This window comes from Xyrauchen texanus, chromosome 31 (assembly GCF_025860055.1).
Source record: "Xyrauchen texanus isolate HMW12.3.18 chromosome 31, RBS_HiC_50CHRs, whole genome shotgun sequence".
Classification (NCBI taxonomy): Eukaryota; Metazoa; Chordata; class Actinopteri; order Cypriniformes; family Catostomidae; genus Xyrauchen; species Xyrauchen texanus.
The window spans coordinates 30,723,162-30,743,487 of NC_068306.1; the positions used below are offsets into that span (position 1 = coordinate 30,723,162).

The 20,326-nt window shown below is 39.4% G+C and overlaps 1 protein-coding gene across 1 annotated transcript in view; it reads right to left on the reverse strand.

Annotated features, from left to right (window-relative positions):
* Positions 1 to 211: 211 nt before the first annotated feature.
* Positions 212 to 20,326, reverse strand: part of LOC127624737 (mitogen-activated protein kinase kinase kinase kinase 2-like) — a 38,684-nt gene continuing 18,569 nt past the window's right edge. The window contains exons 8-32 of the mRNA XM_052099592.1: positions 20,139 to 20,211; positions 19,706 to 19,837; positions 17,614 to 17,676; positions 17,439 to 17,520; positions 16,768 to 16,878; positions 14,680 to 14,758; positions 12,009 to 12,067; positions 11,555 to 11,601; positions 10,128 to 10,161; positions 9,978 to 10,047; positions 9,777 to 9,836; positions 9,275 to 9,393; positions 9,110 to 9,151; positions 8,948 to 9,032; positions 7,932 to 8,011; positions 7,496 to 7,556; positions 7,272 to 7,395; positions 5,812 to 5,870; positions 4,129 to 4,232; positions 3,874 to 4,048; positions 2,670 to 2,738; positions 1,886 to 1,972; positions 1,706 to 1,776; positions 1,567 to 1,622; positions 212 to 1,462 (exon numbers count right to left, since the gene is read on the reverse strand). Coding sequence (XP_051955552.1) covers positions 1,375 to 1,462; positions 1,567 to 1,622; positions 1,706 to 1,776; positions 1,886 to 1,972; positions 2,670 to 2,738; positions 3,874 to 4,048; positions 4,129 to 4,232; positions 5,812 to 5,870; positions 7,272 to 7,395; positions 7,496 to 7,556; positions 7,932 to 8,011; positions 8,948 to 9,032; positions 9,110 to 9,151; positions 9,275 to 9,393; positions 9,777 to 9,836; positions 9,978 to 10,047; positions 10,128 to 10,161; positions 11,555 to 11,601; positions 12,009 to 12,067; positions 14,680 to 14,758; positions 16,768 to 16,878; positions 17,439 to 17,520; positions 17,614 to 17,676; positions 19,706 to 19,837; positions 20,139 to 20,211 — 2,030 coding nt within the window. The 3' untranslated portion in view covers positions 212 to 1,374. The remainder of the gene's footprint in view (positions 1,463 to 1,566; positions 1,623 to 1,705; positions 1,777 to 1,885; positions 1,973 to 2,669; positions 2,739 to 3,873; positions 4,049 to 4,128; positions 4,233 to 5,811; positions 5,871 to 7,271; positions 7,396 to 7,495; positions 7,557 to 7,931; positions 8,012 to 8,947; positions 9,033 to 9,109; positions 9,152 to 9,274; positions 9,394 to 9,776; positions 9,837 to 9,977; positions 10,048 to 10,127; positions 10,162 to 11,554; positions 11,602 to 12,008; positions 12,068 to 14,679; positions 14,759 to 16,767; positions 16,879 to 17,438; positions 17,521 to 17,613; positions 17,677 to 19,705; positions 19,838 to 20,138; positions 20,212 to 20,326) is intronic.

The window sequence follows — 20,326 nt, forward strand, 5'->3', positions numbered from 1 at the left end:
CTGTTAATTAGAAGGTCGCTGGTTCGATCCCCACAGCCACCACTATTGTGTCCTTGAGCAAGGCACTTAACTCCAGGATGCTCCAGGGGGATTGTCCCTGTAATAGGGCACTGTAAGTCACTTTGGATAAAAGTGTCTGCCAAACGCATTAAAAAAAACAATATATCAGTAAAACAGATTTTCATAAGGGGTCTTTTTTTGTGCTGTTTTCAATAATGTTTATATTTTGAATGGAACATTTTTTTTAACAGAAAGACAAAAGTAGGATGCAGTTTCTTAAGACAAGAGTAGGGATAAAGCAACAAAAGCTAGTATTAATCCTTTGATTTATCCTTGCCATTAACAGTTATTGAATTTTTGTACAGTTTTGGGTTCTTGTGGGTTATTCAGTACTCCATTCTTGTTTTTCCACAAAGTTCATCACTGGTCTTATTAGTTTTACTGAAATCTAACAATTCCAATTTACTGGCCAATGAAAGATCATTCTTAAAACAGAGCATCAAAACACTGTAAATGTGATGAGGAGGAGGGCATGACCAGGCCGTGATGATGCATGGCCAGTGCTGAATGAGCCAATCAGCGGGAGAGCTAAATAAATGTGAGCCGGAGATGCCAGTTCGAGAGAGAGACGCACATGGCCACGATGCATATGTGTCTGTTTGTTTTACGTTGAGTTTCTTATTAAACTTTATGTTGACTGTTCAGGCAGTTCCCACCTCCTCCTTGCCTGTCCTTTATCTGTTAGAGTAAACTTAAGGTGAAATACAAAAGACTTGTGTAATACATCCCACTCTTTGGTCAATGACCATACACAGCTTGCTCCACAACGGACCAAATTAAAGGTACAGTTCACAAAAAAAATAAAAAATCTCTCATTTACTCACCCTCATTTTGTTCCAAATAACTTTCTTCCTCCCATGAAACACAAAATAAGATGTTATGCAGAACTGACTTTCATCTTTTTTCATGCACTGATAGTAAATGTTGATTAATGTCCTTTTGCGAGCCACAAAAAAGTAATATGTGTTTGATATAACATGAGGGTTAGTATATGACAGATTTTTCATTTTGTGTGAGAATTATTTCTTACAAGTCTCATTTAGGGCTATGCTTGGTCCCTTTCTCTCATGGAGCACGGTTTATCCTCAGTCTCTGCATCCCTGTGCCTCCAAACAAACTTTTGGCCTTTTTCTCCTCCCTGTCCTGAATGGCCAGGAGCCCTCCAGAGCACTGTGTGCACAGTATGTGCTTCCATCATGTTGTCCTCTGTTCTCTCAGTTGACTAACTGACTAACTCTCCCCTTTTAGTGGTGAAGGGAGAAATATCATTCTATGTAGTGTTTCCAGCTATCACTGAACCTTCACAGTGTCTCTTCAGTAGCTGCTTTCATGTCCTGTGAGGATGTACAGGTTGGTCATGGTAGATGGGTCATCTGTAGGAGAACTTTGCAAGATAATGTCCCTGTGCAACAGATACAAATAATTTTAGTAAGGTTAGAATATTACACCTGACTGTATGAGCCATTTGAATGCGTTACAATGTCCATGGAAACCAATGTGGCATACCTTGTTGTTCCCAAAACCTGAAAAACTTGACTTCTGTCTGTGATCTCCTGGGTAACCTGTGGTGAACGGCATCATATTTAATCATTTTTACCTTCCTCATACACCAGTGAAACTATACTTGTATAGACATCATGCTTACCTCATTTGTTTGTAGGCTTCTTCCTTTCAGACCATGTTTCCAGAAGGCAAGAACACTGTCCTGCAGACACACTACAAGGAAAATTGCATAACTCATTTTTGGCCACCAGACATCATCGAAACAGATTTGATTAAAAAACAGACAAAGCGTACACGATGGCCACAGTCTTACATGACTTACCAAGTGTCTGAATGGAAAAATCAAAAGTAAGTTCAGAGGTCTTCTGATGGCTCAGACATCCCTGTAGATTCACAACCTTTACGTTGTCTGAAACAGAAAGGTCTGTTAATGGACTCATTCATGAAGGAATGTTCCAGGTTCAACAGAATTTAAAATGTCCATTACCCCAGGATATAATTTCAACTCATCCCTCAATTTGTAAAACAAACTAATAAAATTTACATTTACAATAATGCACATCCAATGGAAGTCTATGGGGCAAGGCATTGCACTAGGATACATTTGAAAGGGATAGTTCACTCAAAAATGAAATATCTCCTTTATTGTTTATTCACCCTCATGCCATCCCAGATGTGTTTGACTTTCTTTCTTCTGCTGAACACATATTAAGATTTGATACAATGGGTTGTTGCCAAACGGGTAACAACTGACCCGTCAAGACAATGGAAGGAAACATTTGTTTTAAATTGTTATTTCTCTTGAACAATTATATACAAAATCAAATATTATTTTTTATTTTGTTTGTTTCATGGTCTTGACAAAGTCACAACATTTTAGTTCAGTACTAAAAACTATGCGGTACAGAACATTCTTTAATGTGTTTTTACATAACATAGCATAACTTACATAATAAGTTATGAAGAAAAACATTTGTAAACAAAATTAAGGATTTGGATGGAAGTCAAATATGGTTTTCAAATGCAGTGTGACTGTAAATACCAAGTGCATCAGGCTATTCATTTAAAAAGAACAGTGTTGGTCAATGACTAATGAGATTTCTCACTTTCCAGTGTGATGAGAACTGTGTCCCTGTCCAGTTGAGTCACCTGCTTGACCTTCATAGACTTGCCATCTGTGAATGGACACAACTCCGGTCAGTCAAATGCACTATTGCTGATCGGATCATGTCATTCAGGGTTCCCACACTTTTTAACCAATTAATTATCATGACTTTTTCATGAACTTTCCAGTAGTTTGTGATTACTGCATAAATCATTTTAAAAATCATTCAAATTCAGACTGAATTTCTTATGAATGATTCAAACCGATCTGTGCTTGTCTAATTCATTGAGAAGAAGCGTCTCACAAGAACAATTCAAATATTGGACATCATTTATGGAGTTTTTTTCTGCCAATTTTAAATAAATGCATAGAATGATAAACACTAAAATGAAAACCCAATACCATCAATAACAACACTAATATAAATATCATCCTTGCAACATCTCTGCGCTACCAAGTGTGAGAACCACTGTATTAAGGTATCCTATTTTGAGCACCACCCACTCAATAACATAGATTTTACATGTCGAGTTTGAAAATGAAAGTTAAAAAAAAGTGTTTTTTCTAAAAAATAAAATTAAAAGTTGTTTTTAAAGTTTATTTGAATTCTCTCACAATTATTGCATTTAACTTTAATAAAATGTTTTGGAACTTTTTTACACATTTGCCTTTTTATTTTAATAATGGCAGACTGCAATGAAGAGATTGCAATGAAAATGAAATCAAATTGCATTTTATTTTTTAATTTGACAAGGCCAATGCAATATCACTATGAAAAAAAACATATTTTAATTGTATTTTTCATACTGGCACATACTTTGCAAACACTAAGATTAATCTGTTTTTCATTTTTGTTTTCATCATTGTTTTTATTTATTTTTTAACCTGGCAGAAAGTAAGATCCATAACTACTATGGTTTGCAAGCAAGATTCACTTTAAACAAAACCAATATTTAAGCCTATGAAATATTTATAGCAAAGCATAACTAGAAAAATTTAAATTCATTCTAGAAATTTCCATGACTTTTCCAAGCCAAAACACAATTTTAAAATGCACATTTTCTTCAGAAAATTTAAAATTCTACTTCTGTTGAAAGATCCTTCATATAAATAATTCTCAACCAAATGCAGCAAACATCATGTGATTATTAATTATGGCTGTCCAGTATTTTGTGTTTGTGGGTGTATCCACATTTGTGCAACACCTGGCAGACTGTGTGGCGTGTCATCCAGGTGGATGATGTCAAAGTGCATCTGTCCAGTGAGTTCTCTGTGACCAGGAGGACTTCTCACCCCCACACAGACCTGAGGAAGCTCCTCTGTTTCCTGTACAAGCAGCTCAAAGATGGGCAGAGACTCGGGCAGAATCCGAGCAATGTGCTGAGAGAGAGTGACAGGAAAGTTACGCAACTGTGCAGATATTTTGAACATCTCCCTCAATCTTATCTATCATTTCTCACCTTGAGCTGCAAGAACTTCTGCAGAGGCTCATACCACATGAGAAGAACTAATCCAGTGGGCACAACGGCACACAGGAACACACTGTCAGTGTATGGGTTTCGTACTATAAGCAGAGAACAAACATTGAGATGTTCACCGAAGCTAACACTCTGTTCCAAAATCTAGTGAGCTGTCTATAGAGGCAGCATTTTAAGGCATCATAAGTGGACTCCCGGTACGAAGGCTGTACCAAATGACTGGAAACTCAGTTATGTTGCCTTCTAAGTCAAATTGTGAGGCAGCATTGCACGTATCCTCTGACAAGGCAAAAGTTACTCAAAACATAATCCACTACAAATTACTAATTACTTATTTTAAATTGTAATCAGATTATTTTACTGATTACAGCAGTGGAAATGACTTTACTAAAGTAAGTTACTTTTTAAAACATTTTCCCAGAAAACCCGTAAAAACCCCTTCACTTTTTTTGTTTTCTGCTCAACGTTTACATTGTCCAACTAAGATAGTGTCTATATTTCATCTTCGAACCTTGTCACATGCCCTTCAGTTGTCCCAGAAAAAAAGGCTGACATATAAACATATTGAATTCATATTTGATCTATATATTATATATTTGGTGTACTGTATATATTCCATATTATGTATATTTTTTATGTATTATACATAACAAAAATTAATTTTGAAATGTGTGTAACCCAAGTAATGTACTTAAAAATACAGTACCTTAATTGAGTCAGTGACCCAATTTCAAGATTTCAAAATGTAATGTGTTACTGTGCATTTAACTACTTTTCATTAAAAAAAAATATTAAATTACAGTAAATGATTACTTTGTAATCAGATTACACCCAACACTGATTATAAATACAGTAGACTTCTGTTCCACTCAATACTGAAAATAATCAATAAAAATTAGGGCTTTTTGTTTTTATTCAACAAAACACTAATTAACAAGACATATCAGCTTATACAAAGAGACCAATTATTTTCTGAGAAAGTCCCTCAAATAACAATAATTCAATTTACATTGATTAAATAATTATAAATATTATATACATATTACTATTACTATTATTAATATATGTATATATTATAAATAAAATAATTCTGATAATTGCATTATTGTGTCAGATGAGTAAACCTTTGATAAGACAATATATTGTTTATTTCCATGTTTTTAAATATAAGCCTATAATTGGCCTACAGTCCACAGCAATCCATTTTGTAATTGAATTCGTCAATCTGCCCGAGATACATTTATTATAAGGGCTTGTCTAAGGATAAAGCAATGTACAACTGTGACAGTTGGATGCTGTTAGAATCTCATTTTGGTTGCATCACATCATAAACATACCATTTTTATGTCTATTTTATGTCTCTCACAATTGTGTAAGACATGTCGGTGTTATGGACATCACCATCATTTTAGTCACTGTCACTATGGTTACAGTTGTTATAATATGGTTGTGACTTTGGTTGTTTGTTCATACAGACAGTATTCAAACTGCTACTATACACTGTTGTATGAATGGGACATTTCAAGGTTCACACCTGTAAGTAAATATGGTGGTCAATCACAAACACTGACTGTGTGAATGTAGCCTCTGTTGTGGAATAGAGCAACCAAGTCCCAAGAATTATTCATTAGCTCTTATCAAAAAGATAACTTTCATTGTCCTTACCTACACTGCATCGTCTACAGCCCTTGGTGTCTGGGATCTTCACTGACATGGCATACTTCCTGAAGAGAAGAGAATTGGAGCCATTTAGCAGATGTGTTTATCCAAAGGAACTTAATGTACAATTGTTACTAGGACATTCCTCTTGGAGTAGCCTGAGAGTGTCTTGCTCAATGATTGGTTCATGGATCAACCTTTGTATGGTTTGAACTTTTTGGTTATCAGCTCTGATTTTTAACCACTAGGTTACATGACTCAATACATGTCCTTTTTTTCAACTAATACACAAACAATATGTACACCCAAACAGATGTAAGCAAATTAATACAACTGTTTGTCGATCTAAGAATTTAAGGATCGAAACATACTCATACCTCTTTTTGCTACACAATCTCAGTTTCATGTTTTTTGCATTCCGAAATGTGTCAGATCACAATTTATAATGAAAAATAAGTACTGTACATCTTTGATTTGGGCAAAAGAGGTGCTGCAGTGTCCATTAGCATAAACGACTCACAGAGAAGTTCTTCTTTGTTCTTCACTCAGAGCCAAAAATAAGTTCAAAACAGCTGAGCAACTACAAACTGTTTGCGAACATTCAGACACCAGCCACGCTGTTTGGGGAGGTGTTTAGAGGAGCATTTAAATGTGAGGACGCTCAAGACTACATGTCTTCATCAATTAATATTACATTAAAATGTATTATCAATGACATCATGCCTCATTCTTTGAGTAGCTTTCACACAAGATCAGTAAAAGCAGCTGTATTAACCACTCATTGATGATTAAAAGTAAGTATATGCAGTAGATAATGTGTAATTTGTAATGTTTACCTAGTGCATGTATGGCGCTAAAATGCTATAATATGCTCTGATTACACTCTGTTATTGTGATTTGTGATGGCACTGATGCTACTGCAAAGATGGGTGTAAAAAGAGTGTAAATGGATAATGGACAAAAGAATGGTGATAGGCAGATCTCACTTTGGGCAGATGTGTGAATGGCTTTCAGCTGCAGACAGCACATGTGTGAAGCAGCATATCAAACAACATGGTGAATAGGCACTTAGAGTATTTAAGTAGATTTTATTAGCACTGGCATTCTGTTATGAACCAATGAAACACATGCAAAAACTTTTGATTTTTGGGCAGATTTTGTTCTAAATACCGTCACACATCTTTGATTTTGTCTTTATTTTTCTCTTTTAGGTTTAAAGTTGATAACTAGATATGTTTATAGCCAGTTACCTGAATTATAACATACCCAGTTTAATGGCACAGACATTTGATGGTAACTCTATCGCCCCTTGAGAAAGGAGATGTGGTATCGCCACAAAAACACAGCAACACACTTTAATTTGCAGTTTATGTTTCTGGATTTCATAATAATTCATGCAACAAGTGTCAGTCATGAGGTCTAGAGCATTCACTAATTGTTTGACTTAAGTTTCTGATGCTACAAACCTTGAGTTTATCTTTGTGCTCAAACGGTGTGCGTTTATTGCGAGATGGCCCTGTCTACGCTGCATATTTCTGCGATACTCAAAAAGTGCTGGCAAACTATGAGACGTCAGCTGTGAAGATTTTCCTGTGTGGACAAAGGAGAGCAGGGAAAAAGACAGCCAATGAATAAGGACTTCAGATCTTAGTAGTTTCTTTGTGGGCCACATCAATAGTTTTGGACATACCTGAGATGGACATAAGGACATTGTTCATCACATACAACCAAGTGCATTTCTGAGGAAGCAACTGCAAAAGAAGGAATGTTTTGAACACTCTTGTAATGAGAAATATGCATAAAGTATAGTACTGAGCACACATTTTAGGCACTTGGGAAAATATTGCATAGTGAGGATGTCTTTGAAAATAATGCCATAAATAGTTTTCATTTATCAGTTAACGTCTGTAGGGACCATGCCATCTGTTGCAGGGCTCCCTGTGATTCTATTCTATTTGCAAAATAAATGTTGGGAGTCTAAAATGTATATTTCCTATTGACACACTAAAGATGAAAATATAAATAACCATCTTAAGACAAATGTTTTTGTGAAGCATCTTATGTGCCTAAGACTTTTGCACAGTACTGTACATATTAGTAAATCGAGGAAAAGGTAATATGGGTACCTTCTCCATTGTGTCCTCGTGGAGCTCATTAAGGTTTAGGGTGTAGATGCCCTCCTCAGCACCCAGCATAAGGTACTGATCTGTGAGTGAACAGTGAGATATCTGTCTGGTTATAAAGTCTGGAGAGAAGCTTTGTCAGAATGTGTCACATAGTATCTACACTGGAAACAACTGATGATTGAACAGATTTCCCACTTGTTGTCTACACTACAACACACATTTGGGGCTACACGTCACCTCTGAATGTTCACTGAATGGACCCACTGGTATAAAAATCAACTTTGTATGGGGTATTTAAAAAAGTGAAACTGTGGTTTTGGCATAGCCTAAATAGAGAGTCACCTCTCTAAAAATGTATCTATGTGTCATGTAAACGCAGACCACAACTGCTGTGATTGGTCTACTTTGTAACCAGAAACCATCCCACAGGATGATATAAATATATTTGAGGTAGTGTTGCATTTCCTTCAAGATTATTTTAAGATCCATGCAGAGAATCACACTGTATTTAGATGTTTTAATCAGGAGCACCTGCTGTTTTTATTTTCTGTTGTTTATGTTTCTTGAAGTACATGTACAAATGTGAGAAAAAGACAGATCTTTTAACAAATCTGTGCTTTTGTTTTCAGGCCTGAATAAATATTTGGTTTGTGAGTGACACAATACTGTTGTTATCTTCTCAAGACCTTTCCAGTTTGTGTGATGTTTTGACCATGTTTTTGACAGTATATTGTACAGTAATAATAATAATATTTAATCAGCTATGAAATCGGAACACTTCTAATTTGTCAACAAATTAAAAAGGATCCGTTAAAAGTTTTTTATATTGCCTTGAGAAAATCTAATAAGAACTGCATTTCTTATTTACAAATATTTATTTCTCAAAACAACTAAAAGAATATATAATGAAACCGTTAAAGAACTGGAATCGTTAAGTGGAATAGCAATCAAAACCAGAATTGTTAAATTTCCTTTCTCTAGTGTAAATAAAAACACTAAAGCATTGCAAATTTTACCTCTGGTCTTTGGTAAAACCCATGTAGCGGCACAATGAGTCTTTAATGGACAACCATTGAATACTTTGGAAAAGCAGGCCCCCATCTGGAAGACATTTATTTGACATTTATTGATATGAAAAACACAAATATATTTAGAAGTACACGTATCCCTGCACTCACATGCACTTGAGGTGTCGGTGGCAGTCCGTGAACAACAGCTTTCTGGAATGAATCATGAAAACAGGATGAAGTGTGAGAGACGAACAAAATGAAATGACAATGTTTAGCTCTTAAAGAATAGATTATCATCAAGCCATATAGGTTTTTGGTGTCTCCTCCACTCACTGAGTCTTCGTTTTTTCTCCTGAGAGTGCTCCATTCTGGTGAGAGTGGTCGATCGAGTGGGGGGAAGTTATTCCTGTTTCCTCCTGGATCTGAAGCAACAGAGCCCGCTAGTATCAAACCTGGTCAACACAGTAGATGCATCAGTGCTTGCCTTTTAGTGTAGCATTATTTGTGTTCCACAAACTCTACATTAATAATTGTTTAGGGTGGTGTAGCTTAGTGGTTTAAGATCTGGGCTGGAAACCAAGAGGTTGTTTGTTTGAAGCCAGGGACATTTTGCACTGTTCCTCAAAGGAAGCTGTTATATGCCTTCAGAAGACTAGGTATATGTTACACTAGTTGTGCAAACCATTTCATTATCCTTTAATGGTGCTTAGTAGTTATTTTTGAAGCTTGAATGCCTCAGTCTCATTTCATTGTAATTGCATGGAAATACAGGTTTGAACACAATCTATCCCTTTTAAAATGGTAGTAATGTCCCTTTACGAGAGTAGACACTCACCGTCAGTTGGTGTTGAGCAAAGGGAACCCTGACAGCAGGAACCATCGAGGAACGATGAGTCTGTGAAGACGGAAGAGTTTGTGAGGAGGGGCAGGTCAGAGAGAGTTGAACCAATGAGCAGAACTGATTCACTGAGCAAGGCAAATTCTTTAAGAGGGGTGGAACAGGGAGTGGGAGCATTTCTCTCTTGATTGGCAGTACAGTGGGCATTCGATTGTGGAGCAGGGACTCTCTTCACAGTGCTGTATTTATTCTCTTCATCAGGTGAATGCTGTGGATTGAACACATGATTTACGTTATTTATTAAGACACTGGACATTAACAGCTGCAACTTGTTTAATTGCTCCCCACCTCAGTCGATGATCCTCTCTTTATAGTCAAACTCCTGTAACAGAGAGAACAAAATGTAAGACATAAAACAAGGTACATTTATCTTGCCATAATGGACTACACCAATGGGGGGACCAAAGGTAACATTTTAAGACAATATAGAAGACCTCATATTTATTGACCAATATTGGGGGTACTGGCCCCCCTCAATGTCTATGGCCCTGAGTATTAAGGGGGATAGTTCACCCCCCCTCGTTTACTCACCCTCATGTGGTTCCAAACCCCTATGACTTTTTTATTCTGTGGCACACAGGAGATATGATGATATATCTGATAATAATGAATATTGATGTCTGTATATTTAAAACAATGGTAGTTGAAAGTGACTCACTTTAAAGCTTAAAAAGGACCCAAAACAGTCATAAAAGTAGTCCATGTGGCTCGTACATCATATTCCAAGTCTTCTGAAGGCATACAATAGGTTACGATAGGAAAAACTCAAAATGTAAATAATTTTTCATCGAAAGTCTTGATGTTCATCACATGTTTACAAGTATGCTGAAAGAAACTCCTACAGAGTGACTAACTGGGATGTCCATTAAAACATCTCCTTATGTGTTCCACATAAGAAAGAAAGTCATAAGGGTTTGGAACGACATGAAGATGAGTAGCTTAATAGAGCATTTTTGGGTAAACTATCCTTTTAAAAAATTCACATTCACATATAGCCACCTACTGGACAGGGAGGAGAAAGTAAAAAAAGGGAGCAATTAAGCAAAGGAAAAGAATACATGAATCATATTTGCACAACAGCCCTGTAGGTGGCGATATGCACGAAGAATGCAAATCAACAAAAAACAAAAGACGAAGAACTATTGTGAATATGTATAGGAGGAGAAAGTCAAACACATCTGGGATGGCATGAGGGTGAGTATGATGAGAGAAATTTGTACTTATTTTTGGGTGAACTATACACGTATAAACCTGGCAGGATTTATTTTTTTTCTTCTTCAAGGGATGCTTAGATATTTTTTACTAGAAAACAAAACAAACATATAGAGAATTTGATTTGTTGCAGTGTTCATTTATAATGAGGGGCTGTAGGATAATTTTGTCTGTCTATTTTTAGGAAAACATTATAAACATGTTGTGTCACCTCTCCATCAAAGCCTCTTCCACAACTCTAGCAAACTCCAGCAAAAATACAAAAACAACACAAGCCATTGAGACAGATCAAGTCTTACATTTGCTTGCTTACAGTCAAATTTAAGAACACATGCATCACATTGGTCTGACATAATTTCAGTGACATGATAAGTGATTGAAGGATGCCAAACCCCTCGTTTTTGTATAAGCAAAATGTTATTATGTTTTAGGACGTGCAGCATGCTTAAACAAACCTGTCTTGACATTTACTAGTAGACTGATAAGACTAAAATATAACTCACAGAGAGTCCTTGTCCCTGCCAACAGAGCTCCAGTCATCATCGGCTCCCTAATGAAGAACAGGAAACTGATTAGTAATTGCACAGCTGTGTAAAGTGTGATGCACTGTTTTATATAGGAGTGAACCCTTCATCAAACATGAAGTGTATATATTTCTTCTCTGTTAAAGGTATTTAGTAATGCTTTGTTTATACAGTATTGCACTGGCCGATCTGGCCGTGGCATTTTCAAAAATTCCTCTGTTTGTTTGAGTTTGGGGTGGGACTATCTGTTTTATAGACCAATGGAAGGCAGGGGGTGTCTTCAGGAAACCTGTTTGAAGCCAGTTATTATTATTGTAATTTTTAAAGCAATTCTGTTTGGTGATGTGCAAAAATTACACACTTCACCTTTGACAAGGATTTGTGATGTCATTTGAATTTCTGTGCATGGGTTCATTCAAACATTTACTCTCACCAGATCAGGGCAGGGATCTGTCTCTTTTTTCATGGGTGGTCCAAACTTCACATGATTAACTGAAAGACAGGTAACAGCAAAAACAGTTACAAGCTCTTTAGCCAAAACATAATCAGTGTATTGATCTGCTCCACACTTCCCTTTCATTTACAACTGTGTGGTAGGTTTGTATCGTGCCACTTTCTGTAGTTGTCTTACAGGGAGAGCAAGACAAAGAGACCCATGAGCAGTAACAGTTCAAAGGATTTATTAACAATAAATATCTATTTCAGCTGTGCTGGCGGCAGAATGAAGATCGCGGCACTGGCTGCAGTGTCGGGTGAGAAGTTTGTGGATGCGTACACGCCGTGGCTGTGTTATGGGCAAATCAGCGAATAGTGTGTTCACGGGCGAGTGTGTGCGTCGTGGTAGTCAAGGGCAGATATGTGAGGAATCCTCCATTTAAGCATAGTGAAGTGCAGGGAACAAGCACACAGCAGAATGGAAGGCAATCACTCTCCCGATACGCGGGCAGAGACGGGCAACCAAACAGACGAGACAGGACCAACTAGGCAGAGAGAGTGATGTAAGTTACTTCACACCAAACAACAATCTAGCAAAGATACTGACAACATGCTGCTAGCATGCTAATTAGTGGCACGATCAGCATTACCCTGGGAAAAAACAGTGTTCCCATGGAAACGCCGATTATGCATGCCGGCAGTGCCTGTGAAGCATGAGGGAGAGAAATAACAAAACAAACAGAACAGACTCACTGGAGCCACCCTCCCCCTTGCTGGAGGTGGAACTGGTCTATGAGGGCATGGCCCAGGATGTCCCGAGCCGGGACCCAACATCTCTCCTCAGGTCCATAACCCTCCCAGTGAACCAGGTTCTGGAACCTTCTGCCCCTTCACCTAACGTCAATCATTTTCCTGATCGTGTATGCCGGAGAGCCCTCAACAAGTTGCAGAGGAGGTGGGACGGGTGTGGTGGGATGAAAATTAGAACGAAACGTGGGTTTAATTTGGAGACGTGAAAAAAAGGGTGAATGCATTTGAGGTAAGGAGGTAGTTGAAGATTTAATGGCCTTAGAGGACAACCAAACCTTCTGCCCGCACATGTAAGCTGGGGGCTTAGACCAGTGTCGGTCCGCCGACCTCTTAAAATGGGTGCCAGTCCATATTAGGGCTTATCTGGTGGCTTTCCAGGTACGCCGGCACCTCTGGATAAATGCGTGGGCAGACGGGAACTGAACGTCGGCTCTTGAACGGGGAACAGAGGGGGCTGATAACCAAGGATGCACTGGAAGGGTGATAGCCCCATAGACGACGACTGCAAGGAGTTGTGTGTATACTCGACCCAGACTAAATGATCGCTCCAAGAAGATGGATTACGGGAGGCCACACAGTACAGGGTTTTTTCAAGCTCCTGATTCACCTGCTCCTCTTGCCTATTTGTCTGGGGATGGAACACAGAGGACAAACTCACCTTAGCCCCCAGCTGTCGACAGAATTCTGCCCAAAAAAAGAGACACAAATTTGGGGCCTCTGTCAAAACCACATTGACCGGGAGGCCATGAATGCAGAAGACGTGGTTTATGACTGCTACCTGTCCTGTCTTTGGGTAATTTGGGAAGGGGAATGAAATAAGCCACCTTCGAGAACTGGTGCACTACAGTCAAAATGACTGTGTAGCCATGGGGGGCAGTTACAAAATCCATGGCTATGTGTGTGACCAGGGTCTAGAAGGAACAGACAGCAGTTTGAGAAGCCCACCCGGAGGTAACAGGAGGTCTTATTTGTCACGCAAACAGGGCAAGTGTCTACTAACTGGCGTACACAAGCGATGGTCACCAGAATCACTATCTAATGAGCGTCCGGGTGCTAGTCACCCCTGGATGACAAGGGACATTGGATGGGTGACCCCACTGTAGGATGTGCATCTGAACTGAACAAACAACCGACCTGCTGGGCACATAGCGGGGGACGTAGTGTTTCATCTCAAAGCATCCACCTCCCAGGATACCATGCTCGAGTAGAGCATGGTAGAATGGTATCCACTGGGACGGTGGAGGTCTACGAATGAACTCTAGGTTGTTATGATCAGTCCAGACCACGAAAGGTACCCCCGAATCCTCTAACCAATGGCGCCACCACCCCAAAGTCAGCCGGACAGCCAGCAATTCTCAGTTACCAACGTTGTCATTCCATTCCGCTGGTGTTAAGCGGTGCAAAAAAAGCAAACAGAGGCATCTTTCTGATCAAGGAGTCTTTGGACAGAGAAATACAGAGAAATAAGAAATAAGACTTGTTATGTGAAGTACTAATGTTATTTTGCCTATATTACCTGACTGACTTTCTCACATTTTCTCACTTAATACCAACATTTTGGATATTACCCTTGCTATATGTCCCTACCAACTTTCAAACCAACCCTACACCCTTGAATTATATTAATAACATACAGTACTGTGCAAAAGTCTTTAGCACATTAGATTTTTCACATAAACATTTGTCTTAAAATTATACATTCTGCTTTTAGTGTATTAGTAGATAATATCAATATTATAACAATATTCATTTAAACTGTCTTTCGGAGGCATTAACATGTTGCCAAGATGTTATACAAAGGCTTACCAATAACTACTGTATCTCCTTACTGTGAGTATTAGAGTATTAACAGCACTCACATTGCTCTTTAGACAGCATTCTCTGAACAGGCAGGTGTTTGGCAAGAGAATGAATCTTATCAGGTAGAATACTGCATGTCTGTGAACATGCACACAGACACACACAAAGATGTATAATCACATTAAAACATTACAGTAAACAAACACAGTACTAAGAACTAATGTGAAAAAATGTTTCAGCCTGTTGGTGATGCTCTGTATGTACTTGCTCAGGAGGGCAACCCATAATTTAAACATCAATTGAAGCCAAGTCGATTCGAAAATAAATACTGCATGTTTTTCACACTTTTTCATTGTGCCATCTCGGCCCTGTAAAATTCCTGGACACCTGTTCAATGACCGAAAAACGTATTGCTGGTCATCACACAAGAAATTAAACATATAATATATGATTGTTTACTCCTTGTTTGATATGGTAATTACAGCATGTATAGCATGTATTTCAATCCAACTTTAACATCAATACACTCAAAAAAGCCTAATTTTAAGCTAAGAATTTACATTTCATAACAAAATTCCAGCAAAATATACAGTATCATGTCAATTTTAACTAAATTAATAAAACTGAAAATATACAGTTTTATTCAGTTTATTATCATATATTATTTTATTCAGTTAAAGAGTCCTAAATTCAATTAGATGTAATTATGTAATTGTCACAGTCTGTCTCCCTCATGTTTCCCAACGACTCTTATTTTGAAGTTTCCACAGACTTAATTTCCCATAGTGCACTGTCCTCATCACTTCCATGTGTTTCCAATCATACTCACCTGTCCTCCATTCCATCATCTGCCTTTGTTTGTATAAATGCCCTCCTGTTTTGTCCATTCCCTGTCAGTTCTTGTATTGCAATGTTGTGTTGTTTTGTTTTATCGATTCCTTGTTTGATCTTCCACTCCAGCGTCAATTATTAAACATCTTAGTTTCTCCTGCGACTCCTCTCTTCATCTCCCGGTTACCCAACATTACAGAAGAACTGACCGAACAAGATGGAAATACCCGCTGGCGTCAGGCTCCTCCTCCTCGAGCAAGGGGACCATCCAGTTGAGCATCACGTCCATGAGTTTTTACAACTGGCGAACCATTCTCTGGTGGTTTTCTTCAGGATTGGTCTTAATAGTACACTAAAGGAGCTCATGCCTCCAGCGGATCACTGAATGCTACTCGAGTTCGTGGAGGTGGCTTTACAACTTTGCAGCTCTCCATTCACTGTGGGTGTGGAGGATGAGTATTTTGAATACCCTCCCATTGTGGACATCCTCCAGCCTTCCATGGCTCCTCCCTTGAAGCCTTCCATGGCTCAGTCCACTAAGCCTTCCATGGCTCCTCCATCAAAGCCTGCCACGGCTCCTCTCTCAATGCCTGCCAAGGTTAACGAGCCAGTGCCCACGCCTGCAACGGTTAATGCCCAGCACCCAAGCCTTTAGCCACGTCCGTCCAAGAGCAAGTGCCTGTAGCCTCGACCATCCCAGAGCCAGTGCCTGTAGCCTCGACCGTCCCAGAGCCAGTGCCTGTAGCCCGACCGTCCCAGAGCCAGTGCCTGTAGCCCGACCGTCCCAGAGCCAGTGCCCGTAGCCCCTACTGTCCCAGAGCCAGTGCCCGTAGCCCCGACCGTCCCAGAGCCAGAGGCAGTGCCTGAAGGCCAGACCATCCCAGAGCCAGTGCCTGTAGCCCCGACCATCCCAGAGCCAATACCTGTAGCCCCGACTGTCCCAGAGCCAGTGCCTGTAGCCCCGACCATCCCAGAGCCAATACCTGTAGCCCCAACTGTCCCAGAGCCAGTGCCAGTAGCCCCAACCATCCCAGTGCCAGTAGCCCCATCTGTCCCAGAGCCAGCTCTTGCAGAGCTTATAGACCTAGACTTGATTCCCGCCTTGATAATCACCCTGACTACCCTTCATCCTCTGCTGGTTCCAGCCAGCATAATGGACACCCTGATTCCATCCAGTGCCCTGGTCCAATATATCCCCTAGCCTAACTATGTATAATTTGTATAAATTAATTGAGTATTAAAAATCTTAAGTGTTCTGTAATGGGAAAAATCTTCACTACACAGTACACAGAAGGACACTATTGCCCTCTGTTTACCTCCAGGTCGCTCTCATCCATTGTGAGTGTCTGCTGCAGCTCCGGGTTATTAACTGTATCCAGCAGCTCTATAACCAGATTACGGGTGAGGAGCTGTGTTACAAAAGCATGCTGTAAACACAGAGAGATAGAGGTCAGAGAGCTACCAAGATAGAGACTTATGTCTAATGGAGCTGTTTGGGTTTTTACTGCCCTAAAATCCTGGAGAATTGTTCTTTTTTTTTCTTTTTCTGGTAATTAAGTAAAATAGGGTCTATGGTTAACATTACTTGAAAAGACTTTCACTTTTTGTCCTACAACATAAATGACACACAATCATGCCTCTAATGTAAATTCTGAAGACGTTGCGTGCAGTCGCTATCAAGTTGTTACATAAGAACTGTAATGATCCATTTGGTCAAGCACATAAATGCAATTCCTTATGGTTGTAGTCGTTATTGATCTTGTAGAACAAAACTTGAAAGTCTCTTTAAGGAATACAGACCACATACTTATTCTACTCGTTTCTTCCCCACACAACCCACTGGAAAATGTTCAAGGACCTCATGGCTTCCAGGAAGTCATGACTCATAACTGAACAGATGAGTTCTGAGTATCTATTACAGCTAAATCACTGAAATAACACAAAGCTAAGGGTGATGTAGCTCTTTGGCTCTTCGGTTAACATGCACCTGTAAGAGTTTTTCTGCCGTCGGCCTCTTGCGAGGGTTCTTTGTGAGTGCCATTTTGATGAAATTGTGGAGATCTGTGGACCTAAAGTTAGAAAATAAAACATCTGCACTCATAGTGTTTGCAAAATGAATCCTCTGCAATTTGGGCAAAGATTAGGAATGTCACCAGCTATACCATTTGTTCTTGTCCTTCAGTTTGGGAGGTTGGAAACTGCTCTTTGACATCAGCATCAAAGCTCTGAAAGAAAACAACAAAATCATGTTTGTTCTCTACAGCTGAGCGATGACACCCACAACAGTCAAATCTCATCTCAGCTTTGAAATATTGTATATTGATCTCAGAAATGCGTGAGCAGTTGATTCCATACAGTAGTCCACGATTTCTATGAATTAGAGATAATATAAAAGCGAAACATGCGTCTGTATGCGGGGACACATGGTCACGTGCCACTCTTGAGTAGCTGCCTCTACTCATATGTGGGACTGACTAGAGCAGAGCGTAATGAACTTGAAAGGTGTCTGAGCAAGTGTAGATGTTAAATTGAACCAGAATATGTGAAATAACAAACATGTCGGAACATAAAAAAAATAGAATAGATTGACAAACAAGCAAAGGTGCCAGACAGTGGCAGCCCAATTTAAGCCCTGACTGAATATCAGAATCAGAGCTTTTTTGCCTAGTGTTCTCACGTATGCAAGTGCACTCAGAACATTGCAGTGAGACACAGAATATAAAACATGGTAAGAGTATAAATAGACATACAAATAAATAAATAATATAACAGAATGGCGTATGAACATGTGCAAGTGGTAATCTATGTGCAAGGTAGGGCTATGTACAGTAATTGAATTAAATATGTGAATTTACATATGTTCATGAGATATGTATTTACATTATTGCACTATGGGGGGAGTCCTGAGGCAGTTTAATTGTTCATGAGGAAAATGGCCTGAGTGTAAAAATCGTTCTTGTACCTTGATGTCCTGGTGTTCAGAGCTCTGTAGCGCCGGCCAGAGGGCAACAGTTCAAATAGGGAGTGGTAAGGTGTGTGGGGTCAAGAGTGATTCTACCTGCACGGTTCCTCACTTTGGAGATGTACAGGTCTTGGAGGGTGGGCAGGGGGGCACCAATAATCCTCTCAGCAGTCCTGACTGTCTGTTGTACTTTCATTCTGTCTGATTTGGTGACTGACCCAAGCCAGATCGTTTTAGATGTACACAAGACAATCTCGGTGATGGCTGAGTAGAACTTCCTCAGCTAGTGAAGGAAGTACAACCTCTGCTGAGCCTTCTTCACAATGGACTCTTATGTGGGTGTCCCAATTCAGGTCCTGAGAGATGTTAGAGCCCAGGAACCTGAATGACTCCACTGCTGCCACAGTGCTGTTCAGGATGGTGAGGGCTGGGGGATTTCTCCTGGAGTACACTATCATCTCCACTGTTTTGAGTGTCTTCAGCTCAAGATTGTTGTGACCGCACCAGACAGCCAGCAGTTCAACCTCCCGTCTGTATGCAGACTTATCACATGATAGAAGATCAGGCACGATGGTATTGAAGGCTGAACTGAAGTCCACAAATAGGATTCTTGCATAAGTCCCAGGTATGTTGAGGTGTTGCAGGATATAATGCAGTCCCATATTGACAGCATCATCCACAGACCTGTTTGCTCGGTAAGCAAACTGAGGGGGGTCCAGCATGGGTCCAGTGATGTCTTTCAGGTAGGCCAAAACCAGTCTCTCAAATGACTTCATGACCACAGACTTGAGAGTGACAGGTCTGTAGTCAATAAGACCTGTGATTTTGGGTTTTAGGGGATATGGCTCCAGATGGCAATAACTATATTTAAATGCATTATGTGTTAACAACCTCACAATATGATACACATTTTACTGTATATATACTATGGCACATATCATAATTGGATCACAATAGAAACAGCAGCAGACACAAAAGAGAGTCCCAGCTTGTCAGAGTCTATGGGATATATCTCAAGTGATTGCTTCACTTTTGTCAGTATGGCACCTCAGAAGTGACTCTGACCACATTAAGAAATGCAAGTTTCAGAGTTTGTGCTTATTTAGATGGCTTGCTGCTTCATCAATTTCACCATTGGAAATTACATAAATGCACACATACATGAATAAAAAAGGTCTAAAGTATTGTTGTAATATTGTGAAAAATTTAGATATTAATTTTTGATTGTATCAGCACAGCCTTGTCTAAATGTGTATTTAATGTGTGATATGTGTTTGTGGGTGTGTTCACACCTCATTGGGTGCAGATCAAACATTGGTGGTTGCAGCTCTGCTAGTTCAATGGCTGTGATGCCCACTGCCCAGATATCACACAGCTGGTTATAACCCCCCTTCCTTTCGACTGCCGCAACCTCTGGTGCCATCCTGAGAGAAAGACACAGTCATTAAAAGGATACTTTACCCAAAAATGAAAGTTATGTCATTGCAATGAAAGTGAATAGTGAATGAGGCTAACATTCTGTCTTTAGTGTTCCTTTAGTGTTCCACAGAAGATAGAAAGTCATAGGGGTTTGAAACAACATGAGGGTGAGAAAACTGTGATTTTTGGGAGAACTATCCCATTAACATAATTTCATCTGTTATTATGCCAGACATTTGAGTCTTAAGAAAAAGAAAGAAATGATTCCCTGTGTTTTTGAGTGACAGCTTGTTTAAGTTAACTCACCAGTATGGCGTTCCGATGAAAGACTTTCTCTTGGCAACAGATGCGTTGATCTCCGCTGCCACTCCAAAATCCGCTGACAGACAGATGGGAGACCAAATGGAAAATAAGTTTTAAGGAGTATTAGTTCATATACTGTATGCATTTGTGTGTTTACATGTGTGGGTCTGAGACAGGGGTAAACCCAGACT